General features: G+C 37.1%; 2 protein-coding genes across 3 annotated transcripts; one reads left to right on the top strand and one right to left on the bottom strand.

The window, feature by feature from the left end:
- Positions 1-70: 70 nt before the first annotated feature.
- rab38c (RAB38c, member of RAS oncogene family) lies at positions 71-4,029 on the bottom strand. The gene is made up of 3 exons (XM_067423532.1): positions 3,463-4,029; positions 2,114-2,394; positions 71-695 (listed from the first exon to the last, which is right to left on the bottom strand). The coding sequence occupies exons 1-3, from the start codon at positions 3,653-3,655 to the stop codon at positions 528-530; spliced, it is 642 nt and encodes a 213-aa protein (XP_067279633.1). The 5' UTR covers positions 3,656-4,029; the 3' UTR covers positions 71-527.
- An 827-nt stretch (positions 4,030-4,856) lies between these two features.
- Positions 4,857-14,927, top strand: rab39ba (RAB39B, member RAS oncogene family a). Of its 2 annotated transcripts, none has more exons than XM_067423319.1 (3): positions 4,857-5,198; positions 5,908-6,129; positions 12,447-14,927. In XM_067423319.1, the coding sequence occupies exons 2-3, from the start codon at positions 5,915-5,917 to the stop codon at positions 12,871-12,873; spliced, it is 642 nt and encodes a 213-aa protein (XP_067279420.1). In that variant the 5' UTR covers positions 4,857-5,198; positions 5,908-5,914; the 3' UTR covers positions 12,874-14,927. The 2 variants fall into 2 exon arrangements, with proteins under 2 accessions (XP_067279420.1, XP_067279419.1); XM_067423318.1 differs by having other exon boundaries at positions 5,904-6,129.
- The last annotated feature ends 1,047 nt before the right edge of the window (positions 14,928-15,974 follow it).

The following is a 15,974-nucleotide window of genomic DNA, read 5'->3' as shown; positions in this document are numbered from 1 at the left end:
TCTTTTCATTGCACAACCCTGGATTGCGCAGGACTACAATAACACATTCAAGAGCTTACATGGAGGAAAAATGCTGCATGCTTTATTTTTAATGCAAGAGGTTGCAGGAGAACATTCCTACATACTGGAGCTTAAGCCATTCTGTGTGCACACATAATAGTTTTCAACTGAATCAGAGGCCACGTTTGAATAAATATTACACCCTTTACAAAGTGTCCAAAAAATACATATTTGACCTAGACTTGTGTGATGAAATAGTTGATACCTGGCTAAAATCGCAGAGCATTCACCTGTAAACAGAACACTTATGAGTCAAATGGTTCAAACTGAAGCGGAACCAACACTGTCTAATTTTGAGATTTCATGCTCAGCACAATCCTTTTTTCACCGTCCCTGCCATTTTGTTGCATTTCTTGTCTCTTGAAGATGAATCTCATTGTTTTGGGTACCATTCAATGGCTGAGTCCGCTTAAATCTAAAACAAACTGCTATATATTTTCATTTCTTTCTCACTGACTTTCATTCATTTAAGATTTGGAACACGCCGTGCATTTGCCTCGGACCCGCTCTTTGGTGTTGTTGTTGTACCCAGGGAGGGCCACCACATCTGGGTCTGTGTTGCTGATGATGTTCTCCTCATGGGCTAAAATGTGATCCACCAGACATTTAGCTGCCGCCTCGATGTTTGTATTCTCCTTCGGTGGGCATAAAATGAAATACAGAGAATATGAGTGTCATTCAGGCAATAAGATCACAAAGCACAACCCTGAATTACGGTCACATGCATGAAATATATACATCACCGTTCAAAAGTTTAGGGTCAGTAAGATTTTTTAATGTATTTGAAATAAGTCTCTTATGCTCAAAAATACTGTTAAAAACTATTATGAAATATAATTCATAATTTTGTTATTTATTTGATGGCAAAGCTGACTTTTCAGCATCATTTAGCCCAGTCTTCAGTATCACATGATCCTTCAGAAATCATTCTGATGATTAGCTGCTCAAGAAACATTTCTTATTTTTATCATTATATGTTGAAAATGTGTACATTTTTTCTGAAAAATTATAATTTTTATTCAGGATTCTGTGGTGAATAGAATTGTATTTGAAATAAGGTTTTGTAAGATTATAAATGTCTTTACTGTCAATATCAGTTTAATGCATCCTTGCTGAATTAAAATATGAATTTTCTTAAAAATCTTACTGATCATAAAATAATGAAATATTATTCTAATGCATACTTAACTGGATATGCCATTTATGTATTGCTATCACATGCAAACCTCATTTTGTCACTTACATTTATTATAGCGCATGCACATTTTTGGTCAGTCATATGTAAGGAAAGCACTGTCTATTCAGCTCAGATCATGTGACATTTACACGAGGATGAATGCAACAGTTGTTATGGCATAAATTTTAATGCAACCCTAAAGGTCCATTAACACCAAGAACGATAACTATATATATATATATATATATATATATATATATATATATATATATATATATATATATATATATATATATATATATATATATATAACTGTTCCAAATATAAAATAATAAATAAGAATAAGAATAAAAGCACACCACAACTATAACAGCACAGTGAAACGATATTGTTGGAATCATTTTCAGAACAATTTTTTCTCTCCCAGAAGAATGATTAAAACATTAGCAGCCAATCAGAATCCATCCTGCTTTAAGAGCTTGAGCAGAATAAATGATATGGTCCGCTGGTGTGGATGTTAATCCAGTTATCATTATTGTTCATGGTGTGAAGCTTATGTTTGAAAATATATATAGGCAAGGCAGTTGTAAACGGCCTGGTAGAAATTATTAGAAAATGGTATTAAAAATAGAATTGTGATGTAAAAATCAAAAGTGCACAGTCATAATGTGATTAAAGGTGATCCAGAGTTAAAATGTTTCAGACATTCGGGTGTTAAGCCATTTATTCCAGGAACCACTTTATAGCCCCATCTGCCTTATGCACACCAGTCCCCTTTCACACACAACTGCGACTCATTAAAGTGAGCCTGTAGATGGTAAACAGAAGCCTTCCTGCTAATGAGAACAATGCATTTTTGCTAAATATACCCCTCACCTTTGCAGATGTCTCAAACCAGCCCACAAATCCATTCTCTTTGCAGAACAAATCAAGCTTCGGAATCTGGGAACGCAGCCCCTCGCGTGATTGGTCGGATTTGTTGGCTAGAAGCACAGCTGGGACAGGTTTGCCATTGCTGAGAGTAACCTTCATGTCCAGGTCGTCTTTCCATTTCTGCACCGCATCAAACGTGGAGGCTCTGGTCACATCAAATACTATGAGGGCTCCCACGGCCTCCCGATAGTAAACCCTTGTCATGTTCCCATAGCGCTCCTGTCCTATGACAAATGTGGGATGGCAAATTGGGAGGTCAAACATCACTCGGACATAAATAGCATCATGTTTTTAATCATTGAGTGTGTTATTCTTATAATAAATCCTACAGTATGAGAGCCCAATGCATTTATCAAAACTGTGTGTGTGTGTGTGTGTGTGTGTGTGTGTGTGTATTTGTTAATATTAGTAGTAGTACTTATTAGTAGTACAAGTAATATAAAACTGAGATCACCTACACTGTGTATGTAATGTAATTTATAAACATAGCTACTAAATTATGTTTGTTTTTTTTGAAAATGTAAAAATGCAGATTGTTTCCTGTTATGGGTAGGTTTAGGTGTATGGGCAGGGGCAGTGTAGGGGGATAGAATGTACAGTTTTTACAGTTTAAAATCCATTACACCTATGGAAAGTCGTCACAATTCACAAAAACACAACATCAAGGTCAAACATCCCTCGGACATTAATAGCATCATGTTTTTAATCATTGAGTGTGTTATTCTTGTTATTCTACAGTATGAGAGCCCAATGCATTTATCAAAACTTATCTCTCTCTCTCTCTCTCTCTCTCTCTCTTTCTCTCTCTCTCTCTCTCTCTCTCTCTCTCTCTCTCTCTCTGTGTGTGTGTGTGTGTGTGTGTGTGTGTGTGTGTGTGTGTGTGTGTGTGTGTGTGTGTGTGTGTGTGTGTGTGTGTGTGTGTGTGTGTGTGTGTGTGTGTGTGTGTGTGTTTATGGCCTCAAACTCTCATGTGACTTTAGCACGAGTATGAGACTAGCTGAGATTAACACAAGACACATTCCTTCACATTCACAGAAGACAACTCATTGGGAAGAGATTTCAGAGAGGCATACTTATAATGATTTGTCTTACTATACGGACGTACATTCAAAATAACTATTGACTGTTGACTAACTAACTTGTCTAATATATCATATCCATTACTTAATGCCTTTTGATAAGCACCTTAAATAATGTAATGTAGCATCTAAAAATAACTAAAGAAACAGTGTGTTAAAAAAAAAGTTGAAACATAATTTTTTTACATTAAACATATTAATGGGATGACGTACCTGCTATATCCCATAACTGCAGCCGGACCACCGTCTGACTGTCCCAGTGAAGGACTTTAAGAGCAAAATCCACTCCAATAGTCGCGCGATAATGTTGAGAAAATATCTGATGAACGTATCGCTTGATTATTGACGTTTTTCCAACTCCGAGGTCTCCGATGACCAGAACTTTGAACAAATGTTCTTTCTGCATGATGACTTAAAAAAAGGCAAATAAACAACCGGATCATAAACGCAGTGACCTACTTTTTGTACAGTTTGTAGCACATGAGTGCTTATGTATCACAGCCTATCCATTGATCATTGTTGACGGATTACAGTTTGTAAGAGGCACGCGCTCTTAAAAAGTTTATATAATGCTCAAATGTTAGGTCAAACTGTTCCCATGTTACTTCGAAACGGTGCTCCTTCCTAATATAGCACACAAGCACAGGTTGTGTGTTTACCCTATTTAAATCCACATATGAGAAAGAAAACAAATGAATAATAATAATAATAATATGAATATAAATGTATAAGTGTTTTCTCCAAAGAACAGAACTGGTAAAAGCAACGGATGAACTCAGCTTCTTCAGATACTGTCAAGTATAGAGTGATGATGGAACGTGCCACGCCCATTAACTCACGCTGCCTGCGTCATAGCCACGCCCCGTCTAAAATGGTTTGATTAATATTATTCAATTTGTTTTAGCCCTTCGAGAGAAAATAATTAGTAATAATAATGAATTTTATACTTTAAACATTTTATATATTAAAGCTATACCAGACGTGAGGGTTGCAACATTTTCCAATGTAGCCTATGTCCAAGTAGGGTAGCCTACCAATAATATTTTGAGTAGGCTACATATTGATTAGTTAAAGTTGGTCTTTAAACGTATTTATTTTTCTATTTCAGTCCATGCTGCTTCAATTTCTTGTGTTTTTTTTAACAATGGTAATTCCTGTTTGTTATTTGAGGAGGTTCGCACACTCAAATAAACTATCTATCTTTATTGTTTTAGTGTAAGCCAACAAAACTATGGTTTATGATAGTTTTTAAATGAACATTTCAATTAAAATGTTTCTATTATTTTCAACTGAAACTATGCTTACAATGAAATGAAGTAGAAGACAATACTTTGTAATACTGATCTAAAAAAAAATATATATATATATATATATATATATATATATATATATATATATATATATATATATATATATATATATATATATATAATCTGTAATTCAACTAAATAAAAACAACAAGAAAAATTAATAAGGTGGAAGCACAAGTGATGGAAAATCTGAATAATTTTGAACAAGTAGCCTCCATGGAAGTGACAGCAGAGATTTGAGACACGGCCAACAATGCGTCGCTCTAGCAGTTATTACGGTAATGGTACTGATGAGGGATGAGTCAGGCTATATGATGCTGATACTGCCATTTCATCAGCACATTTTCACAAACATCTCTTTATCTCTAATCATTCGATTGACAATATGAATTTACAAAGAATGTATGGGCATTCTGAAAGTAACAGGTCTTAATGCAAACGTTACCAGACGATTATGGTCATTCGTTTGGTCATTTAGTACCTATTCAAAGCGCGACTAGTTGCACATTTATCCACACACACATTCGGGTGTGCTTGGATGCCTTGCCGGGGAACGTCACGGTGATACACGCTTTCTGACGGAAAGACAGCGAAGAATATGGGGCTTGCCGTCCGCAGACATTGAGACGCTTAACCAAGGTAATAACTACACAAAAGATACAATAATATGCATTCACAGAGCGATTTCTCTAAACAAGTGCGATGCTAAACTCATAGGCCTGCAAGCATGTACTATGCTTTAGCTAGCTTGAGGGACTCGTTATCAAGAGACGCGATGTTGTTATGAAATTCTTTATCTTTTGTTTACTACTAAAGATGTGTTAAACAATTCATTAAAAGCAGGCCTATTATTTTATATCAAAATGTAATTTAAAAACACAGGTCTGATTGCTACTAATACAACCACTGAAATTTTGTTTCATTACAGTTCGATCAATTTTCTGAATTTGACTTCAGTTAGGCTATACAATTAGCAAAATCATTCCGATGTATAAATATATTTAATACTTTGGACTTGCATACAAATGAATGGTCACGCATCATATATGTAATAAGGTAATTATACATAACACCTATTTAAATGATACTACTCATCCATTTAAAGATGGAGGCTCAGCTGTTAGTCTGTTCTAGTGCTCATCTACATGATCTGATCCTCAAAACATGACTTTCAGAATAACAATGTCTTTGAGTTGAATAAAGCAAAAATCTAAATTCAAGGATAAGTGCATTTTGGCAGAATTGACATTTTTGGTTGAACTACTCCTCCAATTAAGTACATGGTTAGGTTTACTCAGTAATCTATCTTTTTCTCTGACAACATATACTGTTATTCCTTGACAGATAGATAAGACATGGAAGCTATATGGCTGTACCAGTTCCGGCTGATTGTCATTGGTGACTCGACGGTGGGGAAGTCTTGTTTGATCAGACGCTTCACAGAAGGACGTTTTGCACAGGTGTCTGATCCTACTGTTGGCGTAGACTTCTTCTCCCGTCTGGTGGAGATTGAACCAGGCAAACGCATCAAGCTTCAGATCTGGGACACGGCAGGCCAAGAGAGATTCAGGTACATCTGATGGTATTTGATTGCATTTATTTTAAAATCTTATTGCATGAGAAGGAAGTTCATTTAAGAATGGCCTTCCATGCCAGTTTTTATGTGTGTGTTTCAAGGCCATAACCATGTCTTGAACATTGGGGAGGGGGGATTTTTATTTTTTATTTTTAATGAAGCATAAAGAAACAGAACAGTGAAATAAATTCTAGGTCTAATTTTAGTTTGAATTTGAATTTGCAAACATTTGCATTAATTTGTGTCAAATGTACGTGGTCTGGGGGTAGAATTTCCGTTAACCATGACAAAGGTTCTGAGTTCTAATTGGCCTTTGTATACCAGTAGGTTTTTTTTCTTCATTAAAATCAAACATGTTCATCAATGATTGTATATTAGGAACAGGGACACGTTTGTGTGAATTTTTATTTTGCGATTTCACAGAGAAGAATAGAGTCTCTCTCCGCAACGGCATTAAGCGATAGATTGACGCGCGCTCGTCTGTGTATGAACTAGACTGTGGGCACGAACCAAAAGAGAACGATATCCCCGCCTACTTTGATTTGATTGGCCATCTCAATCATTTTGACATTGAGGAGTGCCGCTAGACCTGAGGCAAACCCAAGGGGGTAATCTAGCAGTCGGAAAGGGTTCCTCCCATAGGGGCGGCCATTGCTAACCAAGCCATCACCTGCTGTTAGCATCCCATTGACTCCCATTCATTTTTGCGTCCCTTTGACAGTGAATAACTTTACATCTGAGGCGTTTAAAGACTCCATTTGTCCATTGTTTAGTTAAAAAGAAACACAACACTGCATAAAAGGCTCAATTACCTTGTATCTTACAGTATCGCCCCGTTGAAACTATTTTTGTAAAAATAGGCTAACAATTGCTTCATAACCAACGCGACTCTGTCGCACAGTTGAGAAATTACCGTATAGACAGGAGGAGACGCTCAGATGCAATCTTTTACTGTCTATGAGACAGTCAGGGGGACGTGGAGACATAAAGTCTGATAAAGTCAAGGGAGAAGAATGGGGAGAAGCCCATAGTGAGCTAAATCGGGACAAAACATTTAAACAACGTGATTCAGATTTCACTTTCCACAACAACTAGAAGACCTAACTGTCAGACAGGTTGCTTACGTCACATCTACGTTGTCAAGCTCAGTCTGAGCCTGCGCAGTTCGCTCAGCCATCAGGAAGTGAGTGCCTCTTATTGACCTCCTTATCCACCGTTGAAATCTATGGGATCGCTGTGTCGCTGTGTTCTTTTACTGTCTATGTGCAAACAAGACTAAAATACAACTTTTAAAACATTTGTCATCCTAACATACAGAATGCTGCGTAATGAAGCGCAGCAGAGCAGTGCAAAAAATGTCAAATTTTGGCCATTTCTAATTATCGGGGGGGACTTGTCCAATGTCTCAATGTCTATGGTGGTTAAGGCCCTGGTATGTTTTCAAATAAACCTTAGAAAATAAGGGACCCCCATATCTAACCTTTCATTTCTACTTAGTTACTCACCTGTTTCAATTTCTGTTGATTATCTTTCCCTCAGTCCCCTGTGTATTTACAGTTGTAGTCAGAATTATTGGGACCCCTGGTAAATATGATCAAATATGGCTGTAAAAAAATCTGTTTTTGTTTTTTATCCATGTTTACACCAACCCTTCTGGTGGGTTTGCTGCCGGGATTGTTGCCGGTCCCTGTTGAAGTTCCAGTTGTATCTGACTGATTTGTTTTTGGATGCGCGAGAAGGATTTTTCTTTAAACCCTCCCGAACAACACGTGGTGATGTAGGGGTTGTTTGATTTGTTTTAGGCTTGAACCCCAAGACTCGATCTCTGCAGTTCTGTGATCCTTGGAGAGTTTTTTGCCACTCAGTCTCTCTCTTTTCGCTGTGCATTAGGACAATATAGATACACGTTCTCTTCCAGGCTGATTAGTAACATATTTATTAAAGAGTGTAACTTCTTAATTATTGCCCAGGGCTGTATTTCCCGAAACCTTCTTAACACTACGTCATTCTTAAGTTATACCTTAAGGTATCCCTTAACGTTAATATGTGTTTCCCGAAATGAACTTAGTTAAGAATACCTTCTGTAAGTCATACTTTTGTAAGGTTGGTCTGGACCACTCTTAGCTATACCTTATCACTATTAACAGTTAATTCCACTAGTGGCCACCACTGTGCAAAAAGCTTCTATATGTCAGTCTATACTCTCCACCAATCAGCTTGTGTGTGGTGAGCATTCTGGTGCAATATGGCTGCCATTGCATCATCACGGTGGATGCTGCACATTAGTGGTGGTTTGAGGAGATTCCCTTTCTATGTAAAGAGCTTTGAGTGCCTAGAAAAGCGCTATATAAATGTAACAAATTATTATTATTATTATTATTATTATTATTATTATATGAATATAATTCCGAAGTTGTAATATATACCCAGTGTTCAAATAGGCTAGTTGAATTTGTTTTTTTGTTTTTGTTTTTTTGTTGTTGTTTTTTTTATGCAAGGATTAAAATTGTCATAAAAAATGTCATTACAAACACTAATGGTTGTTAGCTTTTTAATGATATTATCCAAAGGTAGCCTGGATGCCAGCCAAATTTAGCCCCACCGACAAAATGTTTAGGTCGGCGGTTCGGTCTGGCCTCGCTCCATAGAGGAGTAATTATCTCCGAACAGAAACTGATTAGACCAATGAAATCATCAGGGCGGGCGATTTAGACGATGACGGACAGATGATCAACAGTAACGTAATCATGCAGGTCATCAAAGGGGCTTGGATTATATTTGTTCAAATCTTAAACAGAGAGCTTGTTTGTATATGCATTCACCTTCACTATTTCTCTCAAAAATGATGATCATGTTGGGTAAGTACTCTGTGTAGCATTAAATTCTTTTATTTTTTTACAACACTGGCAAAGATCATTTATTCCAGCGCGTGTGCAGCCAGGGTTGCCAAGTTTTTACAACAAAACCCGCCAACTACTAGTACAAAAACAATAGCTTCTCGGGGGGTTCTCCGGGGGAAAAATGGTGTTTGGGGGGTAAAATGTCTGTTATTTTGGCAAGGTTGCCTTCTAAAATTCGCACTCATGGGTCTATATATCACATAAGCCCCGTTTCCACCACAGGAACTTTACCCAGGAACCAGGAACTTTGGGTGGTATTCGGTGTGTTTAGACCGCAGGAACCAGGGTCTAAATGAAGTTCCGGGTAAATATTTCCCCCTCCAAACGGCCCTGCTCGCGGGGTAGTACTTTTTCAAAGTTCAGGAACTTTCGAGGGCGGGACTTGGACGCTGAACATGCTGATTGGTTTAGCTCACGCAGCATTTTATTTCAACCGGCATTTTTAAGTCTTTTGCGAGGTTCGGTCTACGTTCAGTAAATATCAGTCTTGCTCTATTGCCCCAGGCAGTTTTTACTTTAACTGCACCTGACAGAAGATTTTTTTTTTTCTGAGATGATTATTACACTTTACAACAAATAAATAGCTATAAATAATACTGTATTATTCCTGGTGGCCGTTAAGAGTTGCTATGGCTACAGTAAACACATTCCAGCTGCTGGAGAAAACAGCGTTGACATTTTTGATGCGGCAGACAAACTCCATGTGACAAAATGATTGCGATTGAAAGTCATCATGTAAACACCAGATCGGTTTAGATAACGTCTCATGTAAACAGTCCACTAAATCTTTCAGTCGGTACACACAAAAATGATTACTGTCCGTCACTGACTTGGAGGAGCAGTCGCGCGCAGTACATCACTGGACTAATTTGCCTAATCTTCTCGGAACTTTAGATCACGGTGGAAACGCAGACAGTTGCAGGTTTGTGGGGGAGAAAAGTTCCTGTAAAAAAAGTTCCTGGTACAAATTGTTCCGGGTAATTTTGGTGGAAACGGGGCTATAATAGTCGCTTCAACCCGCGAACATAGAAAACAACCCGCGGGAAAAAAACGTGGATTTGGCAACACAGTGCAGTTGAACTCTGTTGACGTCGCTTGGTTGCTCTGATTGGTTGTAGGTCTATCCAATTGAGGTCTTTCCTGGTTCGAATGAAACACGCTCCATAATCACACCCCAATGGAGCAGTTTCAGACTCATATTCTGACTAGAATTGAGTATGACCATGTCAGGCTAATCCAAAGGTACATCAGCTGGCTAACCATTAGACAGGAGAGGCTTAGGAGCATATTTAAAGGGAATGATTGTGGAGGGGAGTTTTGTAGAATTGTGCTTAATCAAAGACGGCGCCGTCCGGTGAGCCATTTAGTGTGTGTACACTCTGGTGAAAACTTTAATCCCCTGGCTAACATGTCAGAAGCTGCTATTCAAAATAAATTTCGCCTATACCATGACAGCAAATTCAGCAGCTTTTAGGTCTTGTTGGACCAACTTTGTAGAGACAAACTAGACGGAGCTACCCCCTCAGCCCTGAAATCCAGCTGCTGCTCTCCTCTTTCTTTTTTCTCCGCCATAGTAGCAGCTGATTATATGTTTTGCGTGTTGCGTTTTTATTGACTAGGCCATCTAATAATATCAATTAGTTATTTACACAATAATGTGATGCAGCTGCTGCATGGGCAATCATCCCTGGTTGTGGAGTAAATCAAGACACTATGGAAAATATATTGTAATAATTTAAATGACGCGTGATGCTCATGATGCGGTTGAGCATGAGATTGCTGGTTTGTGCAATCATTTCAGAATTATGTCCAATTTAGGTGCAATTTTGTATGATAAATGAAAGTTCAACTATTACTGAAGTGCTTATTTTATAAAGAACATACATTTTTTGCATAACGCAAAAACAGCCCCTGCATAGAGTAAATAAACGATTCTTGAGCCATCGATATAAGCCAATTCAGCATCGCCGCCACGGACAGTACCTGCTAACATCCACTTAAGAAGGTTTACCTTAAGCAACCTCCTAAGGTATAGTTCGGGAAGCACGCCTAGAAATGGTATACCTTCAGTTAAGTTATACCTTTAGAGTCTTTGTAGCGCGCTAAGAGACAACATTATCGGGAAATGCAGCCCTGATGGTGGAAATAGGGATTTTCAATACTTTTTCTTACAGCTACTTTCTATTTTGTGAAGCTCATCAATCCTTTGCTGCACATCAGAACTATATTCTTTGTTTTTTTCCCATTGGATGAATGATTAAGGGAATTTGGCATTTGAGTTTCCTCATATTTATTATACTCCCGTGAAACAAGAAGCCATAACTAGATAATGTCATGTTCCTAGTCACCCTGGTGTGCTAAAATTAAATTCACAAGTTCACACTTACATCAAATTAAACAGAGTAAAGATTATGTGTATTTGGCGTGCTGTCCGGGGGAGGGCCCGGAATTTGGCCCGAACCCAGAGTACCCCTCTCCCCCCGTGATAGATACCCTACAACTAGACTGAAGTGTATTATAGATTGTGTTGACTTCTAATTAGAGTTTGTTAGAATCAAGTGAGGACGGTGGAGGGATGCTAAAATGAAAATGGTCAACGAAAGAAGGTAAATCTGCAGAATATATACACACCCCTTTATCGTTGATTAGCTTGGTGTGCTCCACTTGTGTTTAATTGGGTTTAATTATCTGAACATGCTCCTCCCGAAATTTTGTTATTAAAAACATCACTAATCGTGTTTTAGAGAAAAAGTTTTAGTTTTTTTTTTAGTTTCATAATGTGATTTACCTCTACTTTCAATTAGTTTTCTTCAATGAAAGGTTAGGTTTTTGCAAATTTTTGAATTGCTAGATCAAAAGGATAAACAATGCAGATTTTTTTTTAATAATATTTCTTGATCATATTTACCAGGGGTGCCAGTAATTCTGACCACAACGTTAGGTCCTGAGTTTAGTTCTGTTCTTTGTCTGGTATTTTATGAGATGTTAAACTATCCTGTGATATTCAAATTAAAAGTCTGCTGCTAATATATCCCTTCTTCTGTTCATCGTTTATTTACAAAGTGATTTTCTTTATTAATCGTTCATAGGAGCATTTTGAAAAATGTCTTATGTTCACATTAGGGATCTCTGTTCTAAGTGGAAAAATATAATCCACTTATTCTGATTCAGAATTTCTCAGATTGTAAACAAAGATTTGTTATTCCATCGTTTATTTCTGGAACTTCAGGCTCAGGATTTTCCTGTAATAGCTTTCTAACAGGTTACCAGCAAAATTTCCATAACGTACTTCCGTGCTAGTTTTAATATTATTTAATAAATCAATTTATAATGTAAATGTGTAATGTAATGTGCAATGTGTTCCCCCACTTGTCTGATATCATCTGCTCTTCTCCCCTGTATGTGATCTAGATCTATAACAAGGGCTTATTATCGTAATTCAGTGGGTGGCCTTTTGCTTTTCGACATCACCAACCGGCGCTCCTTCCAAAATGTCCACGAGTGGCTGGAGGAAGCGCGCAGTCATGTGCAGCCGCACAGCATCGTCTTCTTACTGGTCGGCCACAAGTGTGACCTGGAGCAGCAGCGGCAGGTGAGCCAGCAGGAGGCAGAGAAACTGGCAGCCGCTTACGGCATGCGCTATGTGGAGACCTCGGCCCGCGACGCCATAAATGTAGAGAGGGCTTTCACAGAGCTGACTCGGGATATCTTCGAGCTGGTCAAATCTGGTGACATCAACATACAGGAGGGCTGGGAGGGCGTCAAGAGTGGTTTCGTTCCCAACGTTGTGCATTCATCAGAGGAGGTGACCAAGAGCGACCGCCGCTGCCTCTGTTGATCAAGTGACTCCTGACGCCGTATCAAGCTCCTTCACTGCAAAACCAGTGCTGTCGATTTCCCTTAGCTTGACATTCCCACTACTGCAGCCCCACAAATACTCTCATCCCCAAAATCAATGTTTTCTGCTTTCATAGTTACTTCGAATAAAGTTCTTATTCAATTCAAATAATGACTTTTAAGATAAGCAAATCTGAATTAACTGGAGCTTTGGCGAGTCTTCTCGGTATACCTGGGAAGATGGAACTTGGAGAACTGAGTTGTGAGAACTGTTTGAGGAGCAAAGACAGACAGACCAAAAGTTTAGCCAGTAATGAGGAATCATTTGGGAGCATGTATAGGAGGACCATACCAATCCAAAAATCCCATTGGACTAAATAGCCCCTAATGTGTTCACTGAAGATACTCATGAATAATAATTTCCTGTAATTCCTTTTTTACATTTTATTTAAAGAAATTAATAATGTTATTCATCAATGATGCATTAAATTGATCAAAAGTCACAGTAAAGACAAGGATTTCTATTTCAAATAAAAGCTTTTCTTTTGAATGTTCTCTTCATCCAAAAATCTGGAAAAACTACATCATGGTTTCCATATGTTGTTCCATTCCACAACTGTTTCAACATTGATAATAATAAGGAATATTTCTTTAGCAGATTATCTGCATATTAGAATGATTTCTGAAGGATCATGTGACACTGAAATCTGGAGTAATGATGTAGAATATACAGCTTTGCCATCACAGGAATAAGTTACAGTTTAAAATATATTCTAATACAAAACAGTTATTTTAAATTGTAATGGTATTTCACATTTTTGTAATGTATTTTTGATCAATTAAATGCAGCCTTGGTGAGCATGAGACTTCTCATTGACCCCAAACTTTTGATTGGTTGTTTATGTGCAACCTCTAGGGGGAGAAATTCTGTTATGATGTTATTGTTATTATGATCAAACCTCATTGCCTGACAAGGAGAAGATGACAGATTCCACCTGCAGATGTCATAACAATCACAGGGAATGTGGCAAGTTATTCTTTCTTTTAAAAGGCACCCTCGTGATTTAAAATGTTTTAAATTATTCAATACGTAAATCTAACGACTAAATAGGCCTAAAAGTGAAACATTTTGAATGGCTACATTCAAATCTTTGATAGCCTACCTATTGACGCTCGTTTCCGCCAGAGAATAAAACAATAAAAAAGGTAGGCTAATTACAACCAGTTTTTTTTTCAATGACGAGTGCACATTTAAACGTCTGATATAAACTCGCAATTCCGATGTTATAACACAATTGCAAGTTGTCTTGTGAGATACAAACTCGCAATTCTAAGGAAAAAAGTTTTTCCCCCCTCATAATTGGACTTTAGGCTATAACTCGCAATTGTGAGATTAAAAAGTCGCAATTATCTTTAAAAATGTTTTATTCTGTGGCAGAAACAAGTTTCCGTACATATATAATCTATAAGACTTCCAGAAGACATGCAATTATAGAGAGCCACATTTAAGTTTCCCGCCTTTACTCATGTACAGTGGGTCATGATATCCCTAGACACTTTTCCAGGACTTTACCAACATAGGCTAGCCTACTTTAAAGCACCAATAAATCATTTTTTTCTGGTTAGGTTCTTATGGAATCTTGTTTCCGCCACAGAATAAAAAAAAATATCACATCCTTCCCCCCTCACGCAATTGCGAGAAATATATATATATTTTTTTTTAATAGAATTGCGACTTTATAATATGCAATTCTTACGTTAAAACCTCGCAATTGCAACTTTATATCACGCGATTCTGAGATAAAAGGTCGCAATTACCTTTTTATTTTTGGTCTGTGGCGGAAACGAGCTTCCACACAGGTTCTTCCTAGTGAAGTTCACTCTTTCGTAACTGTTGCCTGTCACTTAAAGTTATAGTAGCTGCTGAAATAATGTAAATTTTTTGACTTACAGACTAATACAATGTCATTTAGCCGACTGAAATGACTATCAACTGTGTATTTATTGATCTTGTGGGAGAGGTGAGATGAACTATCAATAAAATGTGTGACAATATTTTGTGTCTAAAAATGATTTTCTTTTGCTTTAAAGCCACAATGAATTCAGCCTCAGTTGTTTTTTGTGTGTAAACATTTTATTTTAAAAAAGAACAGAAAAAACATTAGGAGAATATTTATAATACAGCTAATTTTCTTTGTACATGGCATGAATATTTACAGTTTAAAAAAAAACAAAAACAAGGACAAACAAAAAATACATATTCATATACTGATAAACAATCACAAGTGTAGCTCAAAGGCAAATTACTTGGTGTATGTTGATATCTACCAACCATCTTTGAGGTACATTTGAAACTTCAGGCACTGACGTCTCCAAATATAAATCAAAACTGTAATGCCTGGGATCAGACACCGATGCATTTACATGCTAAACTTTACATGTCTGGTACATGTAAACAAAACTATTTTCAGCTGATTGTAAAACACAAATATAATAGTAAAGCTATACAAAAATATGCTTCTAAATAAGTCACAATGTTAATATATTAAAGACAAAAAAATGGGTTTACAAATAGTGGTTTTAAACAACTTCTATTCTATTCTGTCCTGTCCTGTGTAGACAAACCTCCATTGCTCTCCGATTATCTGATTACACTTAGGTTACACAAAATGTTTTTGCACAACCAACCAAAAACGGCTGAAAAAGGGAGCTGAATTTCAGCATCCCGAATAGATAAAATATTTATACTATAATATTATCAAAAAGGTATGATAGGAGCACAAAGTAATTGACAAGTAAACTAGTATTACACTACATTAAAAGTTCTCTACAATAAAGAATACAAGTAATAAAGGTACATGAGCTCAACAGCCAAGCTGCCAAGAACAAGTTTCAATGGAAACTAAAACAAAAAACATAACAAATCTGGTGAAATATAGTGACACTTATTTCTCAAGTATCTACACCTTCAGATATGAAAGAAAGGCCCGTTTATTTAGGTCTTCCACTTCAGGCAAGTTTAGGTTCAACCCTTGACCTATGAGTTGTTTATTATTGCAGACTAATGCTCAAATATTACAGCTAATACTGTTCAAAATAAAA

This window comes from Pseudorasbora parva, chromosome 18 (assembly GCF_024679245.1).
Source record: "Pseudorasbora parva isolate DD20220531a chromosome 18, ASM2467924v1, whole genome shotgun sequence".
In the NCBI taxonomy this organism is placed as follows: Eukaryota; Metazoa; Chordata; class Actinopteri; order Cypriniformes; family Gobionidae; genus Pseudorasbora; species Pseudorasbora parva.
This window is presented reverse-complemented; position numbering and strand designations above follow the sequence as displayed.